General features: G+C 41.8%; 1 protein-coding gene and 1 long non-coding RNA gene across 5 annotated transcripts in view; one reads left to right on the top strand and one right to left on the bottom strand.

Annotated features, from left to right (window-relative positions):
• Positions 1-7,159, top strand: part of P4ha1 (prolyl 4-hydroxylase subunit alpha 1) — a 58,546-nt gene extending 51,387 nt beyond the window's left edge. For all 4 annotated transcript variants that reach the window (XM_042266366.2, XM_076557207.1, XM_042266364.2 and 1 more), the window contains 4 exons: positions 595-660; positions 3,533-3,601; positions 4,275-4,371; positions 5,914-7,159. In XM_042266366.2, coding sequence (XP_042122300.1) covers positions 595-660; positions 3,533-3,601; positions 4,275-4,371; positions 5,914-5,984 — 303 coding nt within the window. In that variant the 3' untranslated portion in view covers positions 5,985-7,159. The remainder of the gene's footprint in view (positions 1-594; positions 661-3,532; positions 3,602-4,274; positions 4,372-5,913) is intronic.
• LOC121824816 (uncharacterized) overlaps positions 1-15,283 on the bottom strand; it is a 37,241-nt gene that overhangs the window by 1,157 nt on the left and 20,801 nt on the right. Inside the window, exons 2-3 of the long non-coding RNA XR_006066816.2 lie at positions 8,774-8,876; positions 3,003-3,143 (exon numbers count right to left, since the gene is read on the bottom strand). This is a non-coding gene — a long non-coding RNA (uncharacterized LOC121824816). The remainder of the gene's footprint in view (positions 1-3,002; positions 3,144-8,773; positions 8,877-15,283) is intronic.

Raw genomic sequence — 15,283 nt, 5'->3', positions numbered from 1 at the left:
ATGTCAGGGGTTTGGTGATGTCAGGTTAAAGCCCCACATCACAAAACTAAAACATACTATTTTGAGATAATCGTCGATTCCTAGGAAGTAGCAAGTAAGTGTATGGGACCCTTCCGTGTCCCACCCCGAGGTTGAGGTCTTGTTTAGCTGTAGCTCAGTAGCAAACCAAGAACGCGCCATTATGATGTCACCAATTCTGCTTAGTTTTGCATATGGCTCTGCACTCTCAGACATGTGACTTGATGTAATTCCTGTCATGTCTGAGGCATATCACTGTTCGTCATAAGTCCCCCTGAAGTACTGTTCTGTTACTACACACCCCCTTCCTTCTTCCATCCTTAATTTCTGCTAACACCATTACATGGAAGAACACACTATTGATTCATTCAGAAAACAGGTCTAGAGTTTGCTTTCTCTGATAATTTTGCCCAAGTATCCACTGTGTGGGCTGATTCCAGCACTGGGAGGCTAGTGTGGGCACAGGTCACTGGTGGTGCACTGGGGGTATGTTCTTTAACTTCCTGCTACTACTGTGTCCCTGGAGTATTCACATTACTGAGTTGTACACCATTCTGTTCACTGCTTTATCCACAGAAAGATGAGCCGGATGCTTTCAGAGAGCTCGGGACAGGAAATAGAATTGCTACGTGGCTGTTCTATGTAAGTTACAGCTAAATTGAGATTGGATTGCGTGACTCCTTGATGTCGCCGTGTTACATGAAGTTGGTGTGGTGTCACTCCTGTCGACTACAGAGTCATGTCAGCCTGGGTCTCAAACAGAAAAAGGCCTGAGGGTGTGAGGCTCCATGATTTGTCTAGTGTGCGGGGAGGCCTGGGTTTGATTTCTAGCATGTCATAGGCCAGCATAGGGCTGCATGCCTGCAGTCCCAGTACTTGGAAGGCAGAAGGATCAAGGTCATCCTTGGGTATATAGTGAGTTTGAGGCCAGCATTGATTATGAGACCTTGTCTCTGAGGGGGAAGGGTGTTGTTTAAAAATTATTTCCTGGCAATGGTGGTGCCTGCCTTTAATCCCAGCACTCAGGAGGCAGAGCAGGCAGATCTCTGTGAGTTCAAGGCCAGCCTGGTCTACAGAGTGAGATCCAGGACAGCTAGGGCTACACAGTGAAAGACTGTCTTAAAAAACAAAACCAAAACTCCAACAAAAAAATTATTGATAGTCCTAGTACTTGGAGATGTTCAGTATTTTGGAATATGGACTATTTCTATAGATACATTATCTACATATGCACACACTATAGACATGTAGCTTTACAGTTTTCCACAAACGGAACATGTCTGGTAATCAGCACTCACATTTTCATGGTTAAAGTTTCAAAACAGCAAAAATTACATTTGTTAGAATTGTGTGTGTGTGTGTGTGTGTGTGTGTGTGTGTGTGTGTGTGTGTGTGTGTGTGAGAGAGAGAGAGAGACAGAGACAGAGACAGAGACAGAGAGAGAGAGAGAGAAGGCCTAAAATATGCTAAGCACACACTGTGTCTCTGAGCTACAGGCCCAACTCCAAAATTAATATTTGTTCCATTTCATCAAACTTTTCTGTTATATGACTAATCACCCCCAAATGATTTTCCCTTTGGTGGAGGTGGTAGGGTGTCAAACCTATGGTCTCATTCATTCATATATATATACACACACATATACACATATATACATATTCAAATATATGTATGTGTATGTATACATATATATACACGTGTGTGTGTATGTATGTGTATATATATATATATATATATATATATATATATATATATATATATATATATATATATATAAAACTTAGCAGCCTTTACAATCAAGTGTCTTCCTTTTGTTAGCTCATTAACAGTCCAAAAATGTAAAGAAAACACAAAATACTTAATCTAGACTCTTTGTGTATTTTCCATCTTTACATGGCTATTTCTTTTATATTTTTTATTATCTCTTTAAAGACTTTTTTAAGCTATTTATTTCTTTATATAACTGCCTATACTCATTTTCCTCTCCCATCTAGGCCTACGTACATTTTTACACACATTGTAAACCGTTTAGATGTTTATTCCATCTGAATCTGTCTTATTGTGTATCTATAATCCTTTTCTGGCCAGGAGAGATTTTAAACTGCTAAGCTGTGCAGCAGCTTTGCTGTTGATTCTGCCCCATTCAGCTTCCCAGCATAGCAGAGGTACACTTCCTGCCAGCTCTGGGAAGCAGTGGGTCTATGCCTCCATCAAGCAGCGTGTAGCCCAGAAACCTCTCCTTTTTTTTTCCTTTTTATTTTTGTGTCTGTACTAGCAAAAGCTAAATCCTCTTGGAGATGCCTCTGTGTACCATGGCAGGACTCCTCCGTGCTGTAGGTCAAGCTCAGATGCCGCAGCGTCTCTGTGCCACGGCCTACATGAGAGGCACAAACTGGGAAGCTGCTCTGACTCGGTTTCAGAACTCTTTCTTAAAGCTTTCTCAAGTTTGAGGTGGAAATTCTTGCCCTATGTTTGAACACCAAATGTAGTGCCTCTTGGTCCCAAGTAAACAGAGGCTTGTATGAATTACAGATTGTATGACCTGTGGCTCAGGCTTCTCCCTAACTAGCTCTTTCATCTTAACCCATTTCTGTTCATCTATATGTTGCCACGTGGCCGTGGCATTACCAGTCTGCTGGCATCTTGTTTGTTGCCCCTTGGACAGCAGGCTGGCATCTCTTCTTCCCACCTGTCTCTTTCCTGTCTCTCTCCTTGGATTTCCTGCCTACCTCTAAGCTGCCTTGCCATAGGCCAAAGCAGCTTTTTTATTAACCAGTGGGAACAACATACATTCACAGTGTACAGAAAGATATCACACAGCATTGTAGCCAATCCATGTGGCCTGGCCATCTTCACGCTTAGAGAGTAGCCAGCCTCCCAAACAGAAAATTTTACATGAACATGACATTTTTACAGCCTGTTTTTAGAAGTCATACAGTGTCGTCCTCTGTTTTTAAATCACACCTGCTAGGGAAGCACTTTACCTCTGAACTACATCCTCAGTTCTACCCAGCCTCAGGGTGAGGGAACATGGGCTCGCACCACTTGAAGGGATTCCAAAGTCATGTCAAAAGAGCCTTAATGACTGAGGCTGTAGCTCAGAATCCTGGCTTGGATCTTGAGCACTGGGAAAACAAAAACACGTAGTTAGGATGTTATTACATTTGGAAAATACAATTGGCTAGTGGTGTAACTCTTATTTTTAAAATATGTGGTTTAGCAGGGCATGGTGGCACAATGTTTTTAGTCACTTATTTTAGAGGTGACATTATGAAGCAATACATAGTCGGGTTTTATTTGGTATTTTCTGCTTGTGGTGGTATTTGAAAATCTTCACACTATCATGGATTTCCTTGGTGCATGTGCTTTTTCAGTTAATTAAGGTTTGTATTTTTATTCTAGGTTACCTTTATGATAAATAAATATATATATATATTTCTTTAATCTTCTGTTTTTTTTTTTGTTTTCATTTAAATTTTATCTAAAGTTTTTTTTTTTTTTTTTTCTCTTGTAGATGAGTGATGTGTCTGCTGGAGGAGCCACTGTTTTTCCTGAAGTAGGAGCCAGTGTTTGGCCCAAAAAAGTAAGCTCAGTTTGTTTGTGGGGCTGGTTTTTATGGGTCTTTTTCTCCTGAAGTAGAGTTGCACCTGCAGGTTGTGGCCCAGGAATGAGTTACATTTTCTTTTATTTATATTTATGATATGGTCTTTTGCCTGTATGTATGTGTTAGATCCCGAAGTTACAGACAATTGTGAGCTGCCATGTGGGTGCTGGGAATACCTGGGTCCTCTGGGCCATCTCTCCAGCCCCATGTTAGATTTTCAGACTACATTAATCTCCAAGTAAAGGCTGGGCAAGGAACAAAGGTGATAATTGAGATCTAATTTCCAAGATTTGATTTTTGTATAATTCTCTCCATATTGCTGGACTGTTCTTTAAAACACTTTTTGTTTTTTTTTTTTTTTTGGTTTTTCAAGACAGGGTTTCTCTGTATAGCCCTGACTTTGAACTCAGAGATCCACTTGCCTCCCAAGTGCTGGGATTGAAGGCGTGCACCACTATGCCCGGCCAAAACCCTCTTTTGTCAACCATTTGTTAACTTCTATATGAGTAAGAAAACATTTCAGAGTGATGGATAGACTCACGGAATTAGAGAACACGATTCGCTACTGTAGAAGGAACAGGAAAATATAAGTGCTGTGAAAAGTGAAGACCTAGCATTTTATCTGGTGATAATTTTGAGTTGTTCTCCACAGGGCACCGCTGTCTTCTGGTATAATCTCTTTGCCAGTGGAGAAGGAGATTACAGCACACGCCATGCAGCCTGCCCCGTGCTAGTTGGAAACAAATGGGGTAAATAGTTCCTATAGTCTCTGAAAAATGAGTTATTTCGCTTTGAAACTTTATAACCTGCACCTTAAAACAAAATGCCTCCTCCCGTGATTTGCCATATGGCTTCATGTTGTATGGGATTCAGCTAAGCCTGATCTGAATATAAATTTGCATCCCATAGATGAGCATTTTAGTGAGATTGTTTTTGAGGGTAGGTACTCCATTTCACTTGAGTTTTTCAAGAAGCATTAGATTAGTTGACTTCTTTCCCCTGGAAATGGGAAGTCAGAATATGGCGCAGTGCAGACTAATGCCTGAGATGGAAGAGAGAGTGTTTCTCCCTGAGCTAACGGGGCTTTCCTAAGCCTTAGCTCAATCTTTGTGTCCTCAGCACACAGCAGTTACTTTTTAGGCATGTTAAGTGCCAGAATAGATTTGGGCTAAGGCTGGGACAACACTTGGTTCTAGTGTAGTGTTTAAGAGGCCTCCTCTCAGATCTTGCAGGTATAGGATTGCCACCATTAACAACTAAAATAGGAAGAGAAACAGGTTTAAGATACATTAATCAGTATGTGAGTTACGGTATGTCAGTGGCCACGTTTCAAATGCTCACAGTCTACATGTGTCTGTGGTTATAATATAACCACTGCAAGGAAGCCTGTTTAGCAAGACCGTAAAAACCCTCTTGCTGATTGTGATGCTGTGAACTGCTGGACCTCAGTGAGGACAGGCTGATTGGGAAGAAAGCTTCTCCATCATGTGAGTGGTCTAAAGCAAAGAAACAGGTTCTCCATCATGTGAGTGGTCTGAAGCAAAGAAACAGGTTCTCCATCATGTGAGTGGTCTAAAGCAAAGAAACAGGTTCTCCATCATGTGAGTGGTCTAAAGCAGCAGCAAAAGGTTTTGGCCATTTTTCTTAGGTCTTTGAGCCAACTGTTGAATAAAGACTGGGTACCAGGGCGGTGACAGTAACGAGTGTAGACAACCTAGTTCAGATATTTTGTATAAGTCAGTGACATTGGCTTATTCTGTAATACCAGAAAAGGGAGTAGAAAATTTGGGGGAGGGCATCCTTTAAAAAAATATGTTATGGATGTAGTGGTAAGCTTTTAACCCCAGCACTCAAGAGGCAGAATCAAGCACAGATCTTTGAGTTTTAGGATAGCCTAGTCTACTGAGTGAATTCCAGGAGAGCCAGGGCTATGCAGAAGAACCCATCTCAAGAACAAACATTTGGAACCAAGGGAACTGTCTATCTATGTATGTGATGGCAACGACCGATCAGAGAATCATGTCCGCTTTACTGTCTTTGGATTTGGAGGTAGTACCTGGGAGCAGGGGAAAGAGCTCTGTTCCATCCATGCTGTTCCACGTGTAGCTCACTTTAGGCCTCATTAGATACACATACATGAAATCTGATGTTTCCAACATTGTCAAGTTTATGTAGCATCTGCCTTTATCTGGGTTTTAATCCATGTTGAAACTGTTACTGACAAGCTTTTAGAGGAGAGAAGAAAAGTCTTATTGTTTTTGTTTTTGTTTTTTTTGTTTTTTTCCTCATAGTATCCAACAAATGGCTGCATGAACGTGGACAGGAATTTCGAAGGCCGTGCACCCTGTCAGAACTGGAATGACAGACAGGCTCCCCTTGCTCCTGATGTCCTCTAACAGGCCTGGCACAATTGCTGATTAGAACTTTCTGAAGTTTACAGCTGACTAACACTCCATGATTCATTCGGTCATGAACCTCATCCCGTGTTTTGTCGGTGGACAATCACTTATTTTGTGGGGGTTTTTGTTTTTTAATTAACACTCAATCACCACATTATGTAAAATTTTACAGTTCAGTTATCACAGGGTACAGGACATTTAAAATGAGGAATCCTAATTGTTGTTTAAGAGCATTTTGGTTAGATTAAAAAAAAAAAAACAAAACCATCCAGTTGTAGATTTTCCACATCTCAGTAGATGGTGGGCCAAGAGAGGCTGTGCATGGGGTACAGATGCTTACACCCCCGCTCATCCTTGGCTAGGTTGCTGAGCACTGGTAATCAACTAGGAGCCTAGTCTGGGTCCTAAGGGGCTCGCCTCCATCTATTATTCCACATTCATATTTCTTACTATTTAAAGAAACCATATTTTTACCAAATCCCCCTCCTCACCAGTGGTGAATTCAGCTGGTTAGAGAAAATTCCTTTGTTGAAAAAGTCCTGCATGGCAGACCTGGCCTCACAATTAAAATGCTCAGACTTGGGCTTTTTCTTAAGTGACTGACGGTGTCCAGAGACTTGCTGTTCCATGTGCCAGCACGCTGCCTTGTGTCCTGCCACAGCAGCTGGTGATGTTGGCATTCCAGTTCAGTACTGTGCCTTAGAAAACTCGGAGTTAACATAGACAGATCCTTGTCATGACGAGTGAGGGAGTGGATTCTTAAAAAGAAAGCTGTTTTATAAAAAGCCAAAATGTGTTTTTCTTTTAAAATCTGAAACGTGTTATAACAGTGACCTATTTATGATCTTAAATCTTTTTTAAAAAAATGTTTCTGTGTGGTATTTTTCATGTTTAAATTCAAGTATAAAATAACAGTGCTCACAGGTTAATATACATTACTCCTTTACTACATAGAGTTTAGATTTAATATTTGTGGTTAGACATTTATTCAATCAAAACATGGTTCCTTGGGGTAGAGCATGCCTGAGCCCCTCCAGACTCTGTGAAACACTAACAAAAAGTGTACTTCTTCAGAGACGGTCATGCTTTGATTGTGAGTTGTTAAAATAATGAAACTTACTCTTGCTTTTATTCAAAAGCCTGAGTGTGGTCTTGATATGTGTGAGGGAATTCTTCATTCACACAGGGCTCTAATTCTTTTTTTTTTTTTAAATTCTCTGGGAAAGTAGGTATTAAAGTGAACTGTTCCAATCATAAAGATTTTAGCCCCCCGCCCCCCAAAAAAAGTTCAGCACTTTAAACTGATTTTGCAGCCAAAGATACTTTAAAAAATAATAAACAAGCCGGGCGGTGGTGGCGCACGCCTTTAATCCCAGCACTCGGGAGGCAGAGCCAGGCGGATCTCTGTGAGTTCGAGGCCAGCCTGGACTACCAAGTGAGTTCCAGGAAAGGCGCAAAGCTACACAGAGAAACCCTGTCTCGAAAAAAACAAAAAAATAAAAAAATAATAATAATAATAATAATAATAAACAGTCTGGGCATGGTGACCCACATCTTTGCTCCCAGCACTTGGGAGGCAGAGGCAGAAGGATCTCTGAGTTCAAAGACAGCCTAGTCTACACAGTAAGTCCTAGGTCAGCCAGAGCTATGTAGAGAGATCTTGTCTCAAAACCAGACCAGCAAGTCAACTTCTCTTAGGCTGGTGGTGTAACTCAGACATAGAGCAACATGTGTGAGCCCTGGGTTCCATTCCGCTACTAAAACCCCATACCAGTTAACATGGAAGCAACAAATTCTTAAAGGAAAATGGGGATTCAAGGCCAGAAAATAGTTCAGTCACAATGTGTTAGCAACTCCAGTATAAATTAGGAAGATATGCCGGGCGGTGGTGGCACACGCCTTTAATCCCAGCACTCGGGAGGCAGAGGCAGGCGGATCTCTGTGAGTTCGAGGCCAGCCTGGGCTACCAAGTGAGTCCCAGGAAAGGTGCAAAGCTACACAGAGAAACCCTGTCTCGAAAAACCAAAAAAAAAAATAAAAAATAAAAAATAAATTAGGAAGATAATGTATAAATTTAAAAGCAGATTATGTATCTTATATAAGAACTTAATCTATGTATCAGCCTGCCTCTGCCTCCTGAGTTCTGAACATCTGGCATAGAGAAAGGTACCTTGTCATGGGTGCAGTTTGCAGTCTCAGGGAACTACAGTGGCTGGTCCCCAATCAGAAAGCCACAGGGTTTGTGAGGGGAAGGGGGAAAGTTGTTGAAACCAGGCATGGCCTCTAAACACATGAGACACTCGACCTCACTGAAGTCAGCAGTGTTAACGTAGGCAAATGACGTGTGTTGTCTAGGATGTGTGAAAACTGCCACAGCTTGATTTCCTATCAGAAGTTAACATCCCGAAATTCTGGTTCTGGGTATGAAATGAAGGCAGAGAGTTGAAATGTTTCCACCCAGGCTCCTAACAGGAGTATTGTAATCACCATGAAGCGGAGGCCACTGAAGTACAGAACTGGATGAGTGGAGACAAGGTCACGTTAGAAAAATACGTAGCCGGGCGGTGGTGGCGCACACCTATAATCCCAGCACTCGGGAGGCAGAGCCAGGCGGATCTCTGTGAGTTCGAGGCCAGCCTGGTCTACAGAGTGAGTTCCAGGACAGGCACCAAAACCACACAGAGAAACCCTGTTTCGAAAAACCAAAATCAAAAAAATAAAATAAAGAAAAGAAAGAAAGAAAAAGACTCACGCGCTCAGCATGGATGAAGCTTGGTGAAGTCAGTCACACAAATGCTCTTCTCTACTTCATGAGATACCCCGAGTAATCAAATGCAAAAGAAGTAGGTGCTTGCCTGGGTGGAGAAGAGACACTTGGGAGTTAGTACTTAATGGGTATGTTGCACAACAATGTGCACTTAATATAATCTAAATAGACTCTTTGATTTTAGACATTTTGTATGTATGAGTGTTTTCCCTGCATGAATATATGTACCACGTGTGAGCTTGGTGCCCTTTGAAATCAGAAGAGGCCATCCGATCCCTTAGAACTAGTTATGGTTGGTTGGTAACCATCATGTAGGTGCTGGAATTGAACTCTGGTCCTCTGTAAGAGCAGCAAGTAGTGCTCTTAAACCTGTGAGCCAAGCCATGTCTCCAGCCCCTAAATATACTCTTAAAAATAAACATGCCAGAGGTGTATGTAGCTCAGTGGTTGAGTGTGCCCAAGGTCCTGAGTTCAATCCTCAGCTCCAAAAAAAGAAGAAAAAAATCAGTATCACAGTTTTAAAAACTTGACAATTTAAACAATTACATTCCAACCAACTCTTTATAAGCCCTCCAAATTGAAAGCAAGAGCATCTGAATTTATGGCAGCATTAGTTACATTGGCCAAAGGTGGAAGCAACCCCCTTGAGGATGTATCTGCAATTGAAGGGATGCGCAAAAGTGAAAATTAAGATAGGCTTGAAAATTAACCTGGAGGGTTGGGGACTTAGCTCAGTGGTAGAGCACTTGCCTAGCAAGTCAAGGCCCTCAGCTCAAATAAATAAATAAATAAATAAATAAATAAATAAATAAATAAATAAATAAAATTAACCTGGGTTCGATCCTCAGCTCAAATAAATAAATAAATAAATAAATAAATAAATAAATAAATAAATAAATAAAATTAACCTGGGTTCGATCCTCAGCTCAAATAAATAAATAAATAAATAAATAAATAAATAAATAAATAAAATTAACCTGGGTTCGATCCTCAGCTCAAATAAATAAATAAATAAATAAATAAAATTAACCTGGAGTCAGAACTCCGGAGAACTGACAAATTAGCAGAATCCCAAAACAAGACTAAAGGATGAGAACAGCCTTTTAAGAAAAAAATTAAGTCAGACAGGCATGCTGCTGCACACCTTTAGTCCCAACACTCAAGGCAGAGACATGGCAGATACCAGACTGTGAAGCCAGCCCAGTCTCCATAGTGAGATTTTGCTTCACATAATCACTCAAGACAACTCAAAAAAAAATTATTTAACACTACATATGGTTTAGAAAGATACTATATGTCTGAGAACAGTGTCAGAGTGGCCAACGTGAATACACTTGTGAATTTACCAGATCTTAGACAGTGAAAACTGGACGTGTAAGCGAACTTCGTGACCTAGAAAAGAGGCAGTTAGAGTGTAAGGCGTTGGCAGCAACTCTTGCATAGAACAAGAATATACTTCGTATGGGCTGGGGTGACGGCTCAAGCCTGGAGTTTGGGGCCCCAGAACCCACGTAATGTCAGGTGGGCATGGCAGTCCTCTTATAAGATGGAGGTGGAATTTCCAGAACAGTCCAGCCATCAGAACTGCTGAGTCCCAGACCCCTGTCATAAAGCCACCTCGGACCACACCTTACACCAGTCTCTGGCCTCCACATGTGCACAGCTGGGCACCTGCACCATCACATGTGAGTTGTGCCTAAACAACCCACAAAGGGATCTACATCCACTCGGCACATAGACAAATCTGTTGATACAGGATCGGACATGACAAATCCTTTTTCCAAGGAGTCTGCTAGAAGACATGCTGTGACCTCTAGACGTTGTGGACTAGATTCCAAAGACAGTGGGTATCTATCAGATCTGTGGGTACAGCAGTGTTCACAAAGGATGGTATAGCACTTAGCGTTTTGTGATTTGGGGTGGTGAGAGGTGGGTTTTTTGTTTGATTTTGGTTTTGTTCTAGACAGGGTTTCTTTGTGTAGCCCAGGCTGGCCTTGAGCTAGAACATCTGCCTGCCTCTGCCTCCCTGGTGCTGGGATTAAAGGTATACGCCACCAAAGAATGTTTTTTGGCATGCAGTTGAGGGCAGCCTCACACTCCTGAAACCCCCCGGCCCCAGAGCTGAGATTGTGGGCCTGCGTCATCAGGCTCAGCCGCTGTTTATGAGTTTTAAATCTGTCTTTAGTGTTGTGTCATAGTAGCCTGATAAACTACAGAGGACACTCAAAGTTAGTGGAATAGGAATAGCTTAGAAGAGAGCTGTTAGAAGAACCATGTTTTCTACCCTGCAGAACCAGACAGGATTTTTACTGTACAGTCAGTATAACAAGTGAGAGAAGTTGAAGTCACCACGAAGTTGTGTGCGATTCCATGTTTGAAATGTCCAGACCAAGCCAATGTATACAGAGAAAAAACGGAGGTGGGGGAATGTAACATGAGTTCTAAATGGTCTTGTAATAAAAACCTGGAGCCAGATATTGGGGTAAATACTGAAAGATCAGAGTCAAAGGAAGAAGCCACAGCCACTTCTCACCTCACCAACTCCACAAATCCTCTGACTAAATGCCGCTGAGTCCTCAGCTGAAAGGAGTCTGAACTCCGCCCAGCCTTTTCACTTCCTATCTCAACCTTCTCAGTGCTGGGATTAATGGCCTGTGTGCTTCCCAAATACTGGGAGCAAAGGCATGAGATCCAATGTGTTGAGATTAAAGGTGTGCTCCACCACTGCCTGGCTGTTTCTCCCTTGGACTGGATTAATCTTGTGTAGTCTAGAGTGGCCTTGAACTCACAGAGATCCAGACGGATCTCGGCCTCTGCCTCCAGAGTGCTAGGATTAAAGGTGTGTGCCACCAATGCCTGACCTCTATGTTTAACTCTCTGGCTGGCTCTGTCTTCTGACCTTCATGCAAGTTTTATTAGAGTACAACAAAATATCACCATTGTGTGTGTTGGGGGGGGCGGGGTTAGAGGCCCATAGCAGAGGGATTGAGTTCTCTTCAGCTGGTAATGAAAACATTTCTAAGTTGTACGAACCAGGGGTGGTGGAGCTAGGAGGATCAGAAATTCAGTTGTCCTCTGCTCCATGGTGAGCTCAAGGCTAGCCTGGAACATGAGACCCTGCCTCAAAAAATGATAAATGTTGGGTGAGAATGTTTTAAGTTGTGATGACTGTGCAATGCTATGACTAAGCCATTGAGTTAAAACTAAAGTGTTTAATAACTATATAAAACATACACTTCAAGTTAGTGCATTGCATGATATGAAATATATATCTCAAAGCTGTTTTTTAAATCTTTTTTTTTTTTTTTTTGGTTTTTTCGAGACAGGGTTTCTCTGCATAGCTTTGCACCTTTCCTGGAGCTCACTTGGTAGCCCAGGCTGGCCTCGAACTCACAGAGATCCGCCTGGCTCTGTCTCCCAAGTGCTGGGATTAAAGACGTGCGCCACCACCGCCTGGCTAAATCTTTTTTTTTTTTTTTTATTCTGAAGAGGGCACCAGATGTTGTTACAGATGGTTGTGAGCCACCATGTGGTTGCTGGGAATTGAACTCAGGACCTCTGGAAGAACAGCCAGTGCTCTTAACCGCTGAGCCATCTCTCCAGCCCCAAAGCTGTTTTTAAAAAGCTAGAAAAACATCAAACATAAATGAAACATAAGCTAGGCCAACTATAGAGAAATTTAAAGAAGCCAAAAAACCTTTATTGCTGCAAATGATAAACCTCCAGCTAAACCAACACAAGCAAAGTGCCAATATCAGGCCTGAATGGGCCACAACTACAGATCCTACAGAGCTTAAAAGGGTAATGGTGTATTATTAACATCTTTATGACTAATCAGACAGATTGTGAATTAACAAATTACTAAAAGCTCAAGAAAAATTTTGAATATCCCTATTATTGATTTTTTTTTTAACCAAAAAGCAATGCAGAGTTCTAGATGGCATCACCAAACTGCCCTATAAGGAATACCCCACACAAATGGCTTCAGAAGATGCATAATTTCCAACTCACTTTAAGAGAAAAAACACTGTGGGGGCGGGGGGGGGGGGGCGGGGTGTGTGGCACTGGAGAGATGGCTCAGTGGTTAAGAGCATGGGCTGCTCTTCCAGAAGACCTGAGTTCAATTCCCAGCAACCACATGGTGGCTCACAACCATCTATCATGGGATCTGATGCCCTCTTCTGGCATAAATGTATACATGCAGATAGAGCACCATATACATAAAATAAATAAATCTTAAAAAAACAAACAAACAAACAAAAAAAACCATTGGCCAGGCGTTGGTGGCACATGCTTTTTAATCCCAGCATTTAGGAGATAGAGGCAGGAGGATCTCTGAGTTCGAGGCCAGCCTGGTCTACAAAGTGAGCTCCAGAAAAGCCAGGGAGATACAGAATCGCTGTCTTGAACACCCTGCCCCCCGTCCCCCCCCCCCACACACAATAAAGATTGTCCCTGATCTCTAACCAGACTAAGGAAGTGTAAGGATGAGTATCTCTGAGGAATGTAGATTAAAAAGTCTTACATTTAACCAACAGTGAGTGGAAAATGTGTGTTTAACTGAAAAGCAAAGCTTGCTGAACTATGCTTAATACACTAACCAGTCCTGTTCAACAATTACGTCACGATGTTGGGGCCAGCGTGATGGCTCTGCAGGTAAAGACACTTGCTGCTAAGCCTGACCACCAGAGTTCAGTCCTAGAACTCAGTCCAGAGTTCACAGGGTAGGAAAGAACTGATGCCCACACGTTGTACTCTGACCGTTACACATGCTGGGCACATTCAAGTATCCTCTCACACACAGAAATTAGTGCAATAAAAATGGCAAAGTCGCGTTCATCTCAAAAACCTAAGATTGGTTTAATGGTCCAAATTCTACCTGGGTAGGTCATCATATTAGCAGGTTAAAGGAGGGAAAAAGAAATGTGATCATTTCAAAAGATGCAGAGAATTCATATGACAAATTTCAGTATTGCTGATAATTTTTTTTTTAAGTGAGCCAGGTGATAACGTGGTTGTGATCCTTGGCTCAGGTAGGAAGCTTGCCCCAAGTTCAAGGTCAGCCTGTGCTCTATAGCAAGTTTCAGACTAGCCAGACCCTGCCTCAAATAAAACACAGATTTCCTGAACCAATGAGTAGCTTTTCAGAAATCTTGCTCTGCCTCACTTCCCTGTAAAAGACTGGATGCTGGGCTGGAGAGATGGCTCAGAGGTTAAGAGCACTGACTGTTCTTCCAGAGGTCCTGAGTTCAATTCTCAATTCCCAGCAACCACATGGTGGCTCACAACCATCTGTAATGAGATCTGGCGCCCTCTTCTGTATACATGATAAATAAATAAATCTCAAAAAAAAAAAGAGGAAAAAAAAAAAAAAAAAAAAAAAAAAGACTGGATGCTTCTTGCAGTGCGGCAAAGCGTCTGATTTCCCCAGGTTATTTAGCACTGTGCGGGAGGTCCAGACAGTAAGGAAGAGGAAAGCTCACACACCCCGGAAAGGAAGCAGCTTCCCCATCAGTGGCATGAGCATGTTGGTAAAACCTCCCAGGGTTCTGCAGAACTCTCCTGCAGACCTTAGGAAGCACGCAGCACACAAACTCTACGTACATAAATGAACAACAAACTGAATTTTTAAAGACAGTGTACGATGGCCTCAAAAGTGGACTTCCAACTAAAATTTGCAAAATACAAATGAGAGCTATATGCTTAAAAATAAGGCTGCTGAGAAATGTTAGAGCAGTGTGTATAGATCAGAAAGGGCCATTTCGAGGGGAGAAAATGCCGTGTCCTGGTGGCTGTACTGAGGGATCTATATTTGTCAGAAACATTTTATAGTGTATTCTGAAAATGTGCATTTCTTTCTATGTAACTTGTCAGTAAGGTTTGGTGTATGTGTGTGCTCTTGCATGTCTGGATTACACATGTGTATTACCACATCAAGCCAATAAAACATTCAAAAACATTAGCAAACAGGTAGGCAGTTCAAGACTTAAATTAAAAATACCAGAAATAACCAGGCATGCCTTAAATCCCAGCACTGGAGGCAGAGACAGGTGGATCTCTCTGAATTTGAGGCTAGCCTGGTCTACATAGTGAGTTCCAGGCCAGCCAGAGCTACATAGTAAGACCCTGCCTTAAAAAAAAGAAAATAAAAATCAGAAACAAGTATTGTTTGCTCCATGATTCTGTAATGATGGTTAAAATATTAAATAGTTTAAATATAAATATTTGTTAATAAAATCCCTATTAAACAGATGTTATTGTTAGGTAAAGGTATCTGACATTTTTCCCCCAAGAAAAAAAACAACTTTAGAACTGGTAGGCAGGAACTACCTGCTTGTCTCAAAGAAAATAAAATTAGAGTCCTACAAACTAGCCAGACTCTCTCTCAAGTTGCCCAAAGCTGGCCTTGAACTTGCTTTGTAGTGGAGGAGGACCTTGAACTCCTGATCCTGTCTTTATCTCCCAAGTGCTGGGATCACAGTCCTGCCTCACTGC

This window comes from Peromyscus maniculatus, chromosome 21 (assembly GCF_049852395.1).
Source record: "Peromyscus maniculatus bairdii isolate BWxNUB_F1_BW_parent chromosome 21, HU_Pman_BW_mat_3.1, whole genome shotgun sequence".
NCBI lineage: Eukaryota > Metazoa > Chordata > Mammalia > Rodentia > Cricetidae > Peromyscus > Peromyscus maniculatus.
The sequence above is the reverse complement of the archived record's forward strand: the minus strand, read 5'-3'. Positions and strand labels throughout refer to the sequence as shown.